The sequence below is a fragment of the Taurulus bubalis genome, assembly GCF_910589615.1.
Source record: "Taurulus bubalis genome assembly, chromosome: 5".
Classification (NCBI taxonomy): Eukaryota; Metazoa; Chordata; class Actinopteri; order Perciformes; family Cottidae; genus Taurulus; species Taurulus bubalis.
The window spans coordinates 19,496,542-19,512,090 of record NC_136593.1 but is presented as its reverse complement, the minus strand read 5'-3'; the positions used below and the strand labels follow the sequence as shown (position 1 = coordinate 19,512,090).

At 44.5% G+C, this 15,549-nt stretch overlaps 1 protein-coding gene across 1 annotated transcript; it reads right to left on the bottom strand.

The window, feature by feature from the left end:
• Positions 1-2,219: 2,219 nt before the first annotated feature.
• mbd1b (methyl-CpG binding domain protein 1b) lies at positions 2,220-14,449 on the bottom strand (the record flags this gene model as incomplete). The annotated part of the gene is made up of 15 exons (XM_079218776.1): positions 2,220-3,146; positions 3,231-3,434; positions 5,882-5,968; positions 6,050-6,130; positions 6,287-6,466; positions 6,557-6,745; positions 7,354-7,452; positions 7,550-7,570; positions 7,947-8,027; positions 10,675-10,815; positions 11,137-11,180; positions 11,284-11,366; positions 11,498-11,689; positions 13,503-13,643; positions 14,091-14,449. 15 exons carry the CDS (start codon positions 14,447-14,449, stop codon positions 2,673-2,675), a joined length of 2,376 nt encoding a protein of 791 aa, XP_079074902.1. The 3' UTR covers positions 2,220-2,672.
• Positions 14,450-15,549: the final 1,100 nt, after the last annotated feature.

The following is a 15,549-nucleotide window of genomic DNA, read 5'->3' as shown; positions in this document are numbered from 1 at the left end:
AATGCATATATTTGAAAAATACATCAGATATATAAATACATATATAAGTAAATATGTATATATTAATACATATTTATATATTAATAAAAAAGGATGTATAGATATATTTATATATGTATAGTTTTCCAATTTAAATTTCTATATTTAGAATATAACGTCTTAATAATATATTCAGTATAGATATATATATATATTTAAATTCACATTAGTGTGCCCTGATATTATAAATATTGATATTTAAATGCATATATCTGAAAGATACAAAAACAAATTTAATAATTTGTAGGTTTGTTGAACACTGACACACAGTACATGTCAGTGCTCTCATAACAAGCGACTGTAAATCAGCTAAACTAGTTTCTGGGGGAGTTAGAGATGCTTTTACATCAAACCCATACATGGATGGATGGATCACAGATCAAAGTCTCTTAAGCAATACAACAAATATAGGCCAGGCATTAGCTGTGGTTCCCACTGAAACAATGCTTAATAATAAAAACCAATAATGCAACCCACAAGTTAACTACTCTGACAGTTAATTAAATAGTATCTGGCTCAATTTACTGAGGTCGCGCCACATATTACACCCTAACAAATAGGATATAAATAGCTATGCAAAGGAAGCAGCAGCAGTGGTCATTAGTAGAGAAAACCTTGGGCTTTCACTGTTCCTAACTCACTCCTAATTCTCCTCAAGATGTGACTCAGATGTAGGACGTAGGACAGATATATTTGATAAATATACTAAAAGCAAGGCAGCAAGAAAATGTCATTCCTTCAGAGAGCTAAAGACAGGGCATGCTTGTTTCAATTCTCTAAATAGGTTTTGAATTTAAAGGTCCAAAATAGCTTTTTAAAGAAATATGACCTCATCCCAAACATTTCAAAATCTGCGCCATTAATTGAGGAAACCATAATAACAAAATATATATATATATATATATATATATATATATATATATATATATATATATATATGTGAAGAGTGCATAAACTTCCACATTAATAAAGTACCAATATATGAAATGCCATATCATCATAGTGAACAACAGAGATGGAGGGACGTGTTTTAAAGAGCTTTAAGACAATTCTATCATCCTAATAAATACATAACGTTGTCATCTGAAAAATCACTTTTGGCTACACCACCAGTTTCATTTAAGGATATCGTTTCGGAAAACACATTTGACGAAAGATAAGTACTTTTATCTCACTATTGTGAGTTTTACCATATTCCAGATGTTGAATCTGCCAATCAAAAACCATCCAGTGTCTTATAGACTGCAAATGCATCTGCCGCAGCCCAAACAATGATGATGCATGTGGAAAAGATGATGTTGCTCGTTGTAAAATGTTCATCGTTTTTTAAATGTGACAAGATTAGAATAAAGCTTCACTGCTTTATCGGAAAAATTCAAATAGACAATATATCTGATGTCAAACTGATTTAAATAATTATAAATATATCACAAAAATAAAATTAATGCTGAAGTATTGACTCCAACGCAATACAAATTTTAATCTGACCAGAGAGCTTTTATTGACTTGGTTTTAGTCTTCCACATGTCTTCTGGTAATCTCTACCTTAAATGTCTTTTTTATTAAATAGTGGCTTTCACTGACATGAAGCTGCAATGTTAAAGCAACACATTTGTTGTCTGGAAACAGCGTCCCAACTGGAGCATGTAGGTCATCATGACTGACCTTTATGCTGTATGAATATTCCATAATGCATATCAGTTAAAGGTTTTTAGTGACTTTTTGAGAAATGCTTGACTAGTTATATTGTACACATTGTGGGTTCATTAAATTGCGTTCCCCTCTAATGATTAAGCTTTAAGCATACATTTGTAATATTTTGGTCAATTTGTAGAGATGTATTTCTCCAGTTTGCTGCTGTTGTTTCTTTACATCCATAGAGAATGCTATGAAATCAGTGTCTTGTTTACAGAGCATATTTCACAGTCATCTTTTCAAGTCCTTTAACAGCATTTGCTGGTATACCCAATACTTTTCTGGTATACCCAATAATTTAGTGCCAGTGTTGCACATTTTGATGAATCACTAAAAGTATTGCTAAATGAATTTTGTGAATCTAACGAGAAAAAAGAAATCAAGCGAACATGAAGGAAACATTAAGAAAGCAACTGCAACGGATGTAGCGATCACAATATAATTTACTATTTAAAAAAAAAAAAAAAGCAGTACAAGATGCACACATAACTTATTTATACACATGACACAGTATCCAATGTTGCTGGTGAAAATATGAGGGATCACTGCAAGGAGCTTCAGCTTCATTTTTGGGGCTGAGAGACAGAATTTGTGGTCAAACGACTATTTAAAGATGTAATAATGGTGAGGGTCATCGATTCCTCCAGCAAGAGTGTGAATCAACCAACTCCTCCTTGTCCGTCATACTGCCCAAAATCTTGACATAACAGTCATGAAGAGAAGACCTACAACAACACAACAGTAGACATCTGAGAAGACACACGCCTGGGTTATAACGTCCCAGCTCCTGGAATGCCTTTGGTGATTCCTCAAATGATCACATCATACTACAGTCTGGAGGTAAATCTGTAAAATGCCATATCTCATATATATATATTTGCACCAGAGAATCGGTGGTCTCCACTGTGGTTACAGATCGTCTTCTGCCTCTGCTGAGGTTAAAGTCCCCGCAGCGCTCTGCAGTTGGTGCAGACGCTCACCTTCTTCATCACCAAGAAATCACACGTCGATGCCCGCTCGAGTATGATCGGGTCTGTTTTAGACAACGGCTCTTTGGGGGGCAGTCCCTGGCACACAACATACTCCTCCAGGCCCAAAAGCAGACTGACCACTTCCGTCACAGAGGTCAGGCGCGCCGGGTACTGGTCGTACAGCGGGTGGGTGGGGAGCAACGGCTGCTTTTGGACGGTGACCTGGTAGCAGAAGCCCGGGTCGATCAGCACGATGGTGTCGCTCAGGCTGGACTGTTTGGAGCACTGGACGAGCTGCAGCTGCGGGCCCGCCACCATGATGGCGTACCACATGATGGGCATTGCAGAGGAGCGCAAAGACTGGAGCAGTTTCATGAGCTGGTTTTCTATGTCCGCACCGCTGCCAGACGGGTTGTCAGCCAAACTGAAGATCTGTGTGATCTGCAGAGAGCAACAGAGGGTATTATTATGTGGAGAGAGATATATTTTGTCAACTAATGTGAAAAATCGAGGCAGGACCATTACCATGGGCAACTCCTCCTCCTCATCTTTTTCATCCTCTTCTTCTCCCTCGTCTTCCTCCTCTTCTTCCTCCTCCTCCTCCTCCTCCTCTTCATCGTCGTCAAAGTCGTCAAAGTCGTCATCATCATCCTCCTCCATTTCGTCGGCATGCTTTCGACCCGCTCTGCCTGCACGCAATTTCACTGCATCCCATCTGCTTAGCTGGTCCTGAATTGATAAGGGTGAACTCATGAGCTCAGCTATTAACTGCAACAGTAATTCATGTGCAAATAAAAACATAAGATCAAGTGGAATGTCAGCCGCATCAAATCAGCTTTCAAGTGCAGAGCGCTGTATTGATTACAACTAGCATCTATTGTTTTGTATTAGATCATGGGACAGTTCTACACCCGTAATAAAAACCCAATGGTACTACATTTTACAGTGGAAGTATAAGTGGAGTATAAACTGGCTTTGAGCCAGCGGTTTAAGCTTACACTCTGTTTGTACAACAATCCTGCGATAAAGCCCACGTCCATGAAGGTTCAAATGTGGCGTATGATCATTTACGAGGGTGTAGTGGGGTGCCGTTTAACTATACAGTATTATTAAGCATTTGTCTATCTTTATCATTTATAATGGGATGCACAACATATTGGAGAAACCTTAGTCAATGCAACGGCATCAGAAACTTCAGCCTTTAAAATGAACATGAAGTTTGATCAACTCCTCAAAAACAGTTAAAAAAATTAATAATAATAATAATAATAATAATAATAATAATAAGAAGAAGAAGAAGAAGAAGAAGAAGAAGAAGAAGAAGAAGAAGAAGAAGAAGAAGAAGAAGAAGAAGAAGAAGAAGAAGAAGAAGAAGAAGAAGAAGAAGAAGAAGAAGAAGAACTGAACACTATGAGCATCATTAAAGTCCAATTTGTGTATTGGTAGAAGTTTGTAAATCTGTGACAACCTGACGTGAACCAACATTTTTAAAAGATGTTAGCGACATCATATGTTGCCTACCTGGCCAACTGTGAATATACAACAAAGTATTTTAAAAGCTGGTCATTTCAGCAGCTTTGGAGGTAACAGAAGAGCAACATTGATCTGAAACACTTGCGATCCCTCGCTCGTAAACTATTGTCATTCGATCCAAACAGACTGGAACATTTTACTGACATTCAAGTGGTAAACATGAGACGGACCAGAGGATTGCTTTCTACTGGGCAGCAAGCAAGTTGGGGCGCGATCCGCCTGAAGAAGGTTGAATCTTTGGCCAAAGTTTTTTTTGGCTCAATTAAAAAAAAAAAAAAATCACCAAATGAAGCGCCTTTATACTTCTGCCTCATCAGCATTGTACGTGAAAGAAATACTAAAAGCAGAATATGTGCGCCGTCAGTATTTGCACTAGAACCAGGAGTATATGAAAATATGAAGCTTAATTCAGCCTTTGCCAGCAGACACTGAACCAAACAACAAACAGTGTAGTTTGCGGGACGCAGTGGGGCATGTGGCAAGCGCCACTTAACCTCTAAAACCCAGCTGGCACACCCGAGGATTGCATACTACAAACATTCTTCACACCTGCAGTGGTTGATTTCAAATTCTAGTGGAGAGCCAGAAGTTTCCAAAGATACCAAATATGTCACAACACATTTACACCACGGAGTATTTATATTTGGATGGAATGGTGCCGACATAAAAGTCACACGCAGTCTTGGGTTTAGATATTTCACTCAGTGCAAACATATGGCTTCAATGAAACATGCCAACAAGCAGATACCGAATACTGCCCCCCCCATTGACTACCTTGTTAGGTCCTTGTTTAGATAGCTAAGGGCCCAAAACACAGAATGCTACTGCAGTGATGAAGGGTCACGAAGAATAAGATATTTTCATCTGATCAAGTGACAAAACATGTTATAAAGCTAAGAAGAGATGGGTGACCAGGAGAAGGAACAAACAGCTTGGCAGTGACATACATCCTTTATAAAGGTGGCCTGGTGCCTAGAATGCATAGAATAGCGACATCCACAGTTTTTATTCCATCTGCCTTTGTGGCATGTCAAGTCCCCGCCTCTTCCTCTCTTCACGCCTCCTGTCTGTGTCTAATGTCTACGTTGTCAACCTGTGAAATGAAGGCAAAATGTCCCACCAAATGAACATATGTGCCCTCACATTGACCAACAAGAGCGCAGCGGACAGCGGAAGAAGGATATCCATCCACACAAGCACACTGTTGCAAAAATATCCACCAACCTCGAAATGGAACACAGGGGTAAAGATTGCTAATTACTGGTTTAAAAAAAAAGAAAAGCCTGGACCAGCTGAACTGGAAGCAGGCCTGGATTCATCCCACTGAGCCACAGGACAAAGAACAGCTTGACAACAGAAACCTAAGGAAATGGACACGATGCCAAGAGCATTTGTAAAGGAAAGTGTAAACAGGAAGCCCGGTGACTCACATGATCAGTCAAGTTTGGTGCAATTGAGCATTTGAAAATCATCCGAAAAAGAAAAGTGACACTATTTTGTCTGAGGGACATCTCAAGCAAAATGCTCCTGAAGCTAAAACAGACACTACTGCCAATCACAGAATCCCTCACTTTTTTGGCCTAATGGAGGAAAATATGTGCATCATTACTAAAACAAAAAAGAAGGGCAGAATGTAAACTTACCAGTTCAGAGCTGTTGTGGTTGCTGCTGATGTGGGGAACTCTGTCAGGAAGCCCATTCAGCACTTGGAGATCCATCGAATTCAACTGCTGAAAGAAAAAAGTTGACTGTCTGAGTGGTGAGATAAGTGTGACATATAAAAACATGTAGATAATAATCAATATTCAAACCTGCGAAGTTGGTAGTTGGTTCCTTACATCCAGTCCATATAAATATTTGCTCCCGCTGGCCACCGCAGAGTTCCAGGTTATCTACAGCGGTGGGAAAATAAGCGAAGAAAGAAGAAGAACCCCCCCAAAAAATGATTCTTTAACGTTGAGGGTTTTAGCTGCGGGCAAATGAAACTATGTTCGAAAACAAGCACGACAAGAAGAAAATAAAAATCACCACAGGCATGGAGAACTCACTGGTTTTACGTTACAGTCTTCGTCTTCATTGTCGGTGAAGTCCAAGCCATATTGTGATCCTCTATTTTTCTTAAAATCTGGCTTCCGGCTGTAGGTGTAGTGAGGTCGAGGCCGGCCCGGCAGCAACAGGCCATCTGGCCCATGGTCACCTTGTCCCCTTTGGTAAGGCAGCAAGTGTCTCTGCCAAATGTTGCAGCGATATTTAAAAACCAAACACTTTTACATCCCTACGACGAGAAACACATTTGCTAAAACAGAATAAAGCCCTACCATTGCCTGTCTCTGACACTGGCGTAGTCGACACTTCTGCCTCTTCTTGTTGCTGCCTCCAAACTTGGGTTTGTCTACACAGAAATCACAAGTGCCGCAGTCTTTCCTGCAGAGACAGGCTTTACATTCTCCACAGGCCCGTCGCTTCCGCTTCTTATGCCACTGAATAATAAAGAAGGCGAACCCAAATGATCAAATCGCAACACACTGTGTACCTTTTTGTCCTTTCTACGGGACAGCAAAATGTGTTTTCCATACACCTGTTTTTATGCCCATTTTCAGTTTGCATATTAAAAAATAAACACCAGAAATTTGGACAATAAACAAATTGTATTTGGTTGAGGTGGAAAAGGAAACAGCCTTAATAAATAAGCACTCAGGTGTCTAATATCAGAGCGATGAGGAGGCTGTAACCTTCACCACATGGTTTTTCATCATTTTAGGTCTGACAGGCAATCTTTAATCACGGTAGTGGATGGAAACATGCATTCTTTTGTGTTTGTTTCGCCGGTTTTCTGAATGTAATATTCAAATTTGAACTACATTGTGGACAAGTGTACTACTGGCTCCCCTTCATGAAACGCATCATTCATCTTTAACACCTGTTGAAAACCTGAAGACCTGAACTGGGAAAATTATTTTTCCCCATTGCTGTAAATATTGTTTTTTGTTCCAAATTAAACTGTATATTTATCAACATTCTGACTATGACTATAATGAGAATACAAACGGACAGCAAAGCATACATGTGACTTGAGAAGTTTAGGCAATCACTTTCTGTTAGGGAAATAACTCACATCATCATCATCGTCGGTTGACATGTCCTCGTCGTCGTCCACGTCCACGTCCACGTTGACCGAGAAGTTCTCCGTGTCGCTGCTTTTGAGACTCGGGTGCTGCGAGTTAAACATCAGTCAGAGTGGGGAATATCATGTGACAATAACATTGAGTATTAGAGATGGACTTTGGTCTCGTAGTATTAGAAAATCTTACCTGTGAGTCTGTAAATTCACTCTGTAAAATAAAAAAGGATGTTGTGAGAACTTACATGAATCCAATTAATTTACAGTGTCAAAGCCCCTGTGCATAACTACACTGTTATTACAACCTTACATTGTGGGTCATTTGGAATAGCTGAAACAAGTCGGACCCTGATTGTATAGAAAGGAGATTATTCTCGGGCCAATCATCCCTTTAATTTAAAGATCAATAGTGACTGAGTGACAGTGGAAACTTCGCTTTAAAATGAGACACAGAAAACAAAAATGGTTATACATCATCACCGGTTGTTTACACATGAAGTTCAAGAAGAACGCATGGCTTGTAGCCCAGCACATGGAAATCTTTGATCGTATCTCTTGTAAATAGTCGCATATTAGTGGATTATTACCTGGAAACTCATGCTGTCCTCATACATGTCAGGAATGTCATTATAAGGTTTTTGCGGGATGAAGCCTCCAATTCCAGGACCCTGGTGGAACATACAGAAGAAAAAGAAAATAAAAAAGGCACGAATGAAAAAAACTCCTCTGCTGAATCGCCACCTTAACGTGGTGGAGGAGTTTGAGTGGCTCAGTGATCCTGGGAGCTATGTTGTCCAGGGCGTCAGCCCCTGGTAGGATCTCCCAAGGCAAACAGGTCTCGGGGGAGAGCCCAGACTAAGAGCGGTTTAAAAAATCCTGATGATTTATGGCCCACGGAATGAAGCTACCTCGCCCGGACAAGGGAAACCGGGGCACCCTCCCGGAGCCAGACCCAGGAGGGGAGCTCGACGGCGAGCGTCTGGTGGCCGGGCTTTCACCCATGGGGCCCGGTCGGGCTCAGCCCGAAAAAAGATCATGGACCAGCAACCCTGTGGACTCACCACCCGCGGGGGGAAGCATTGGGGTCGGGTGCTATGCAGACCGGGCGGCGGGCCAGGCAGGAGACCTGGGCGAGCCGATCGCCTGCAGCATAGACTAGCTCTAGGGACGTGGAACATCACCTCGCTAGCGGAGAAAGAGCCGGAAATGGTGCAGGAGGTGGAGCGGTACCAGCTAGATATAGTTGGGCTCACCTCCACGCACAGCACGGGCTCTGGAACCAAGCTCCTGGAGAAGGGTTAGACTTTGTCCTTTTCTGGAGTTTCCTAGGGTGAGAGGCGCCGGGCAGGAGTGGGGATACTCACGAACTCCCGGCTGAGCGCCGCGGGGGAGTCGGCTAGAAAGACCTGGCAAGCCCAAACGTGTAGTGAGGGTGAACTGGGAACGTCTGGCGAAGGATCCTGTCCGGGAGGTCTTCAACTCCCACCTCCGGAAGAGCTTCTCACACATCCCGAGGGAGGCTGGGGACATGGAATCCGAGTGTACCATGTTCAAAGCCTCTATTGTGGACGCGGCCGCTAGGAGCTGTGGCCAGAAGGTCATCGGTGCCTGTCGTGGCGGCAACCCGAGAACCCGGTGGTGGACACCGGGGGTGAGGGAAGCCGTCAAGCTGAAGAAGGAGGCCTTTCGGGCCTGGTTGGCCCAGGGGTCTCCTGAAGCAGGTGACAGGTACCGGCAGGCCAGTAGGGCTGCAGCTGTGGTTGTTGCGGATGCTAAAACCCGGGCATGGGAGGAGTTCGGGGAGGCCATGGAGAAGGACTTTCGGTTGGCCTCAAGGAGGTTCTGGCAAACCATCCGGCGGCTCAGGAAGGGAAAGCAGGGCCTACCCCAGGCTGTTCTCAGCGGGGGGGAACTGCTGACCCGGACTGTGGACATCGTTGGGCGGTGGAAAGAGAACTTTGAGGAACTCCTAAACCCGGCCGTATGTCCCCTGGAGAGGGGGCAGTGCCTGAAGACCTTGGGGTGGATGCACCTATATCCCTGGCAGAGGTCACTAAGGTAGTCAAAAAGCTCCTTGGTGGCAAGGCGCCGGGGGTGGATGAGATCCGCCCTGAGGTGCTGAAAACGCTGGACACTGTTGGGCTGTCCTGGCTGACACGCCTTTGCAGTGTCGCATGGGGGTCGGGAACAGTGCCCATGGACTGGCAGACCAGGGTGGTGGTTCCCATCTTCAAGAAGGGGGACCGGAGAGTGTGCTCGAACTATCGTGGTATCACACTGCTCAGCCTCCCGGGAAAAGCTTATACCAGGGTGCTGGAAAGGAGGCTCCGACCGATTGTCGAACCTCAGATTCAGTGCGGATTCCGTCCCGGCCGTGGAACAGTGGACCAGCTCTTTACCCTCGCAAGACTACTGGAAGGGTCCTGGGAGTTCGCCCAACCAGTCTACATGTGCTTTGTAGACCTGGAGAAGGCTTTCGACCGGGTCCCTCGGGGGTTTTTGTGGGGGGTGCTGCGGGAGTATGTGGTGCCGGACCCATTGGCACGGGCCATCCGGTCTCTGTACGCCTGCAGTAGGAGCTGTGTTCGTATCCTCGGTAATAAGTCAGACACGTTCCCGGTGGGTGTTGGCCTCCGCCAGGGCTGCCCTTTATCACCAGTCCTGTTCGTGACTTTCATGGACAGGATATCTAGGCGCAGCCAGGGGGCGGAGAGGATCCGGTTTGTGAGTCTCGGGATCGCCTCTCTGCTGTTCGCGGATGATGTGGTCCTGTTTGCCTCCTCGGACCGTGACCTCCAGCATTCACTGGGGCGTTTTGCAGCCGAGTGTGAAGTGGCAAGGATGAGAGTTAGCACCTCCAAATCTGAGGCCATGGTGCTCTGCCAGAAACCGTTGGATTGCTCCCTCCAGGTGGGGACAAACTGCCTACCCCAAGCGAAGGAGTTAAAGTATCTCGGGGTCTTGTTCACAAGTGAGGGTAAGGTGGAGCAGGAGATCGACAGGCGGATCGATGCGGCTGCAGCTGTAAAACAGGCGCTGTACCGGTCTGTCTTGGTGAAGAGGGAGCTGAGCCGGAAGGCAAAGCTCTTCATTTTCTGGTCGGTCCACGTTCCAACCCTCACCTATGGCCATAAACTCCGGGCCGTGACCGAAAGAACGAGGTCTCGGATACAAGCGGATACAGCTGCTGAACCTGCTGCCACCGCGACCCGACCCCGGATAAGCGGTTGAAAATGGATGGATGGATGAATGAAAAAGTAACATAAACAGTAAGCATCCAAATAAACAATAACCGTTGTGTAGCCGGCAGCTTACCTTGCGAATGGGACATATGCATTTGCGTTTCCGACATAAGCGTTTCCTGGACTCTGGGCTCTGCAGTCCATGCTTGCAGTTGGCACACTGTCCACAGTTCGTTGTGTTGTGACATCCCACGCACTGTCCACAAGGAATCCACTTCAGTTGACATGGGAGAAAGAAAAGAGAGATTTTATTATTTTCTGCACATTTTCATCAGTATTGCAATTCTGGAAACGACAATATAGATAATATCTATGTCTCTTTTACGTCACAGTGAAAAAGAACTAATTTTCACACTGTCCAATGTTACAACACGCAACTCGCTCACGAAAAATAATGTGTGAATTCTGAAATCCATGGTTTAAATATTGTGTTGTTGATACGATTCCAATGGCCCTAGGCGTAATATTTTTTTGCGTTAAAACAGGTAAAATGCTTTTGTTCATTCACACAACTTGTAGACAGGCAATTCTGTACCTTTCTGAAACGAACCATCGGATGCTCTTTTGACTTTGAGGCTGCTGGAATGAAAAGAAATAAACAAATTGGATGAGTGTCCGTAGCTCAGTTCTTTCTTTGACGCTGAATTTTCCTCAGAATCATGACACAAATGAACCAACTTACCCCAACAGTTGGGACAGCAGGGCCTCTTCCGTTGTTTGTCGTACCATGTGCCTGTGAAGGAAATTCCACATCTGGCACAGACCCTGCAGGGAAGCATAATAATGTTATTTATAATGTAACTCAACACAAACAAACCATTTTTATTTTAAGTGTCCTGATAGGTACATCGGCAGTTAAATGCTGAAAATGTGAAATCAAGTAATAATGGACTAACAGTGTGCTTTCCTCTGACCCAACTTCTCCATTTATGGAGGGGAGCAGGAGCGCTCTGGATGATGAGGGAAGGGGAAGTTTAATTTTATCTTCAGCAGGTGGATCCTCATTGCGTGAGCCTTTGTTCAGCGTTCCTACTGTACTGTGCAAGGAGAGACTTGTCTGGCTGGATTGGAGGTTCTTGGGCCCCAGACTGGGGGTGGACATGTGGTGGGAGTCTGGAGTGTCTGCCCCGTCTCCTCTCTCCATCCAGCTGGACTCTGAGGAAGAACGCTCACGGACTTTTCTCTAACGGATAAGAAAGAGGAGGAAACTAACTGTAAAACACACACAGAGACGCATATCTTAAATGTTTTAAATGATTAAAAAAGGCCTTTACCTTTGTTCTGTGTCGAATTCTTACGGGTGGTGCTTCGCCATCGTAGAACTTTCCTGACTTGTAATTAAAGGTTGACAAGTCAAGCTGTCCGTCCATCAATGAAACCAGCTCTACTCGGCTTCTCACTCGATCGCCCCGCGGACTGTGAAGAAATAAATAAATTACAACTTCTGACAACTGCTAAAAACGACAACATCCTGTTGACATTCAGTCACATGCTTCTGCTTCTATGACGACAGTGAGAAAACCCTTTTTGAAAAAGTGATTAGGGCTGCAACTAACAAGGATTGTAATTATTGATTCATCTGCGGATTATTCTTTTGACTTGTCAATTGTTTATTCTACGAAATGTAAAATGTCAATCAAAAGATCCCAGAGCCAAAAGGTGACACTGTTGAAATTGATAACTGGGTCCAACCAGTTAAAAAAAACAAAGATATTCAAACTACAACCATATAAAAAGAGAAAGAGCATCAAATTCTCAAATTTAAAATGCTTAGGTCAGAAAATGTTTAGAATTCTGGCTCAATTTATGCTGCAACATGTATTAGGGGAGAGAGATGCTCCCAGTGCATTTATAGCAACACTCAAATTTCAACATTACAATCAACATTTTGACCACAAAGTAAATATAAATGATAAGATTGTTCTGCCCCATGCATTTCAAACAACTGTACATTGAGTTTGTTTACATTTCTACTGCAGTATTTACTAGGGGTGGGAATCACCAGAGGTCCCACGATTCGATTCTATCGCGATACTTGGGTCCCGATTCGATCACAATTCTGCGATTTATTGAGTATTGCGATTTTATTCCCTTTTTTTCACCGCAAATTGTCCCCAAAAGGAAAACTTTGTCAACATATTGTATCAAAGAAGATAACGTTTTCAGTCTGTTCATCTTAATTCAATCATTTTTATTGCAGCAAAATGTGATTGTCAAGCAGACAAACTGACCAACACTTTCATAAATGTTGCACCTGACAAACTGAACTGCTTGTGTTACAGTCTGCATTGGCGTCATTCGAGCTGGATGCGCCAGAGAGGGGGCGGGGCTTATCTCTGTGGTTTATCTCCGAGTTTTCATTTCTGCCTCCACCATGAAAATAACTACTATTTCTGCTTTATACTTGTTGTGGAAATCCCAAAGAGGTCGGAGCATTGAACGCCGTTGTGTCTGGGTTCATAATATTACTTCTCCTGGAACTGCGTCGGGATGACGGTGTTACGGATTAACAGGCGGCCGTGTTAACTGGCGACTTTCGGCCGGAAGTCACCAGTTAACACGGCTGCCTGTTAATCCGTAACACCTACCGCTTCCAGCGCTACGAGAGCACCAGCAGCCAGTTTGATTCATGCTTGAGTTAACGTCTTTGACCAGCGCCGTGTCGCGGACTTTGTCCTGTGCAACAGCTGTGCAGCAGCGCCGCTACGAGTGACAGGAAGTCCAGACATTTGACTTACACGCCGACGGCGCATTTCTCATTTATTTCTCCTATGCCTCCCATAATTGATTACATAAAAAAAAAAGATCGATACTTGGCTTCCGTGGATTGATACAATATCAACACGCAAACTATCGCGATACTATGCGGAGTCGATTTTTTCCCCCAGCCCTAGTATTTACCTCAGGTAATACACATCCTTCTGTCCAATGCTAGAGCCGGAGCGCCGGACGACTTCTTTTCGTTTCCAGCTTTCTCCAAGTATTGGCCACTCATCCCACCCTTCATCGGGATGTGATCGTTTACGGCGGGGCATTTGAAACCTGGATATAAAAAAAAAAAAAAAAAGAGGAAACAGGAATTATACACGTTAGAAATCTTTACGCCACATGGGAAAACACAGTGTGTGATGTATATTGTGCACATAGTTTGAGACAAAGTTGCTTAGCGGTTTGAGTTGAACAGCTGATTCAACAGTGAATACCTATTTAACCTTGTAAAACCTCACATATGATAAAACTCCATGTCCGACCAAGCAGCTATAAACGTCAACCTCCATGCCATTGAAACATCATTTTTGCAATCATTCCATTTCATCGAAAACTCTCATACTGACTTCAGTCAGAACATGAGTACAGGATCTGAGCACCACTGCAGCTGCATGGTGAGAAGAGGAAATGATGCTTGCACTTGGCCATAAAAGCTGAATCTAATCCAAAGATAATGCTGCTCGTTTCCAGACCACAGGACAAGAAAAAAGGGCAACCTACTGATACACTTTTTTGAAGACCTTCTCGCTGCCCGCCACGCTCTCACTCCTTTCACTTTCTCCTGCCAGACTTTCATCATCATAATCATCATCCTCAAGTGGCTCAAACCAGTCAACGGGAGGCTCACAGCCAGCGGCCTTGACCGCCTCGTCCGCTTCCTCTGGAGTTTTCCTGACAGGATCCGAGCTCGGGGGTCTCTGTGTGGCGACACTGTGAAAGGCTGCCCGCGGCTCCAGTGCAGGTGTCGGTTCAGATGTCCATGCTGCTTCGTCTCTTTTCTTCTCTGTGCTTTGCCCCCCCGCATCTTCCTCCACGGGCGCTCCGTCGGGGACCGGGGTCTCCAGCGGTCCTTCGTTCATCGTTGCACCCGTTCAGGCTCCGAGCGGTTCCCTGTGGTTTCCCCGCAGACAATGAAGACGCCCTCTGCAGTCGACGTCGCGTCCCATTTAAAAGTTGTGTGTTTCCACTCTGTCCATGGACGCAGCCCACCCCCAGGTGAGCCGTCAGGATGGGTGACAGCCGTTCAGTTAGTCATGACAGAACCTGGGAGGGGGAACACAACAACGACGTTTAGAAAGTGTACAACATGCTGCACAGTTCGTTATGTTACTGTAACGTAAATACACACGAGCTACTCGACGACGACCGAACGTGCAGACCTCCCCGCGAGGTCAACGCTGAAGGCACGGGGTGACAGTTCAGTAAACTCCGTCCATCATGTTTAGTTAACGAAACAGTGCTTCCACAATTAAGAAAGGTGAGCTGACGCCAGCGCTGGGTTGTAACGTGAGGGAATACTAAGCAGCGACACAAGCTAGCCGCAGAAGCTCAAAGTGCCATTACTACCGGGCTCTGATTCTTTGGTATTAGTGGTTGTTTCTCGATGCGTAGTTTAGCGACACACAACGTAACACCAGCAGCTTAAAGCAGAAACAATGAAACTGAAAGCGAGAGTAACGTTAGCGTAAAGGAGTAGTGTTAACGTTAGCCGCCGTTAGCTTCAACGTCTCCCCATGGCTCCTGGCTCAATATGCTGAAACGGTTCCTCTGAGTGGAGCCTCGTATATCGCGACCAGTATAGGTTTTGAAGGCCACACACACCTTGGGGGGTAATATCACCCAGAGGCTTGGCACACTGGTCGCAGGCACTACTTTCCGAGGCAGAGCTAACGTAGCTAGCTGGCTCCCATGCAACACTGCCACTGGCGGAAACGGTTGTGGGGCCAAAGAAGAACTATACACCAAAGATGGTAATCGGCCCGGTGGCCCGCTCTGACCTCCGGAGAGGACCGTCAACACCATGCAGCGCTGCATACAGCTAACAACTATACTTTACATTTAAGTACAGTTACTCCATTTGTTGCTAACTCTTAAAGGTATTATAACGCATTTCTTCACGTCTGCAATTATTTAAAACAATTACCAAACACCGTGGACAACAGCAGGCAGGCCTTTTTTT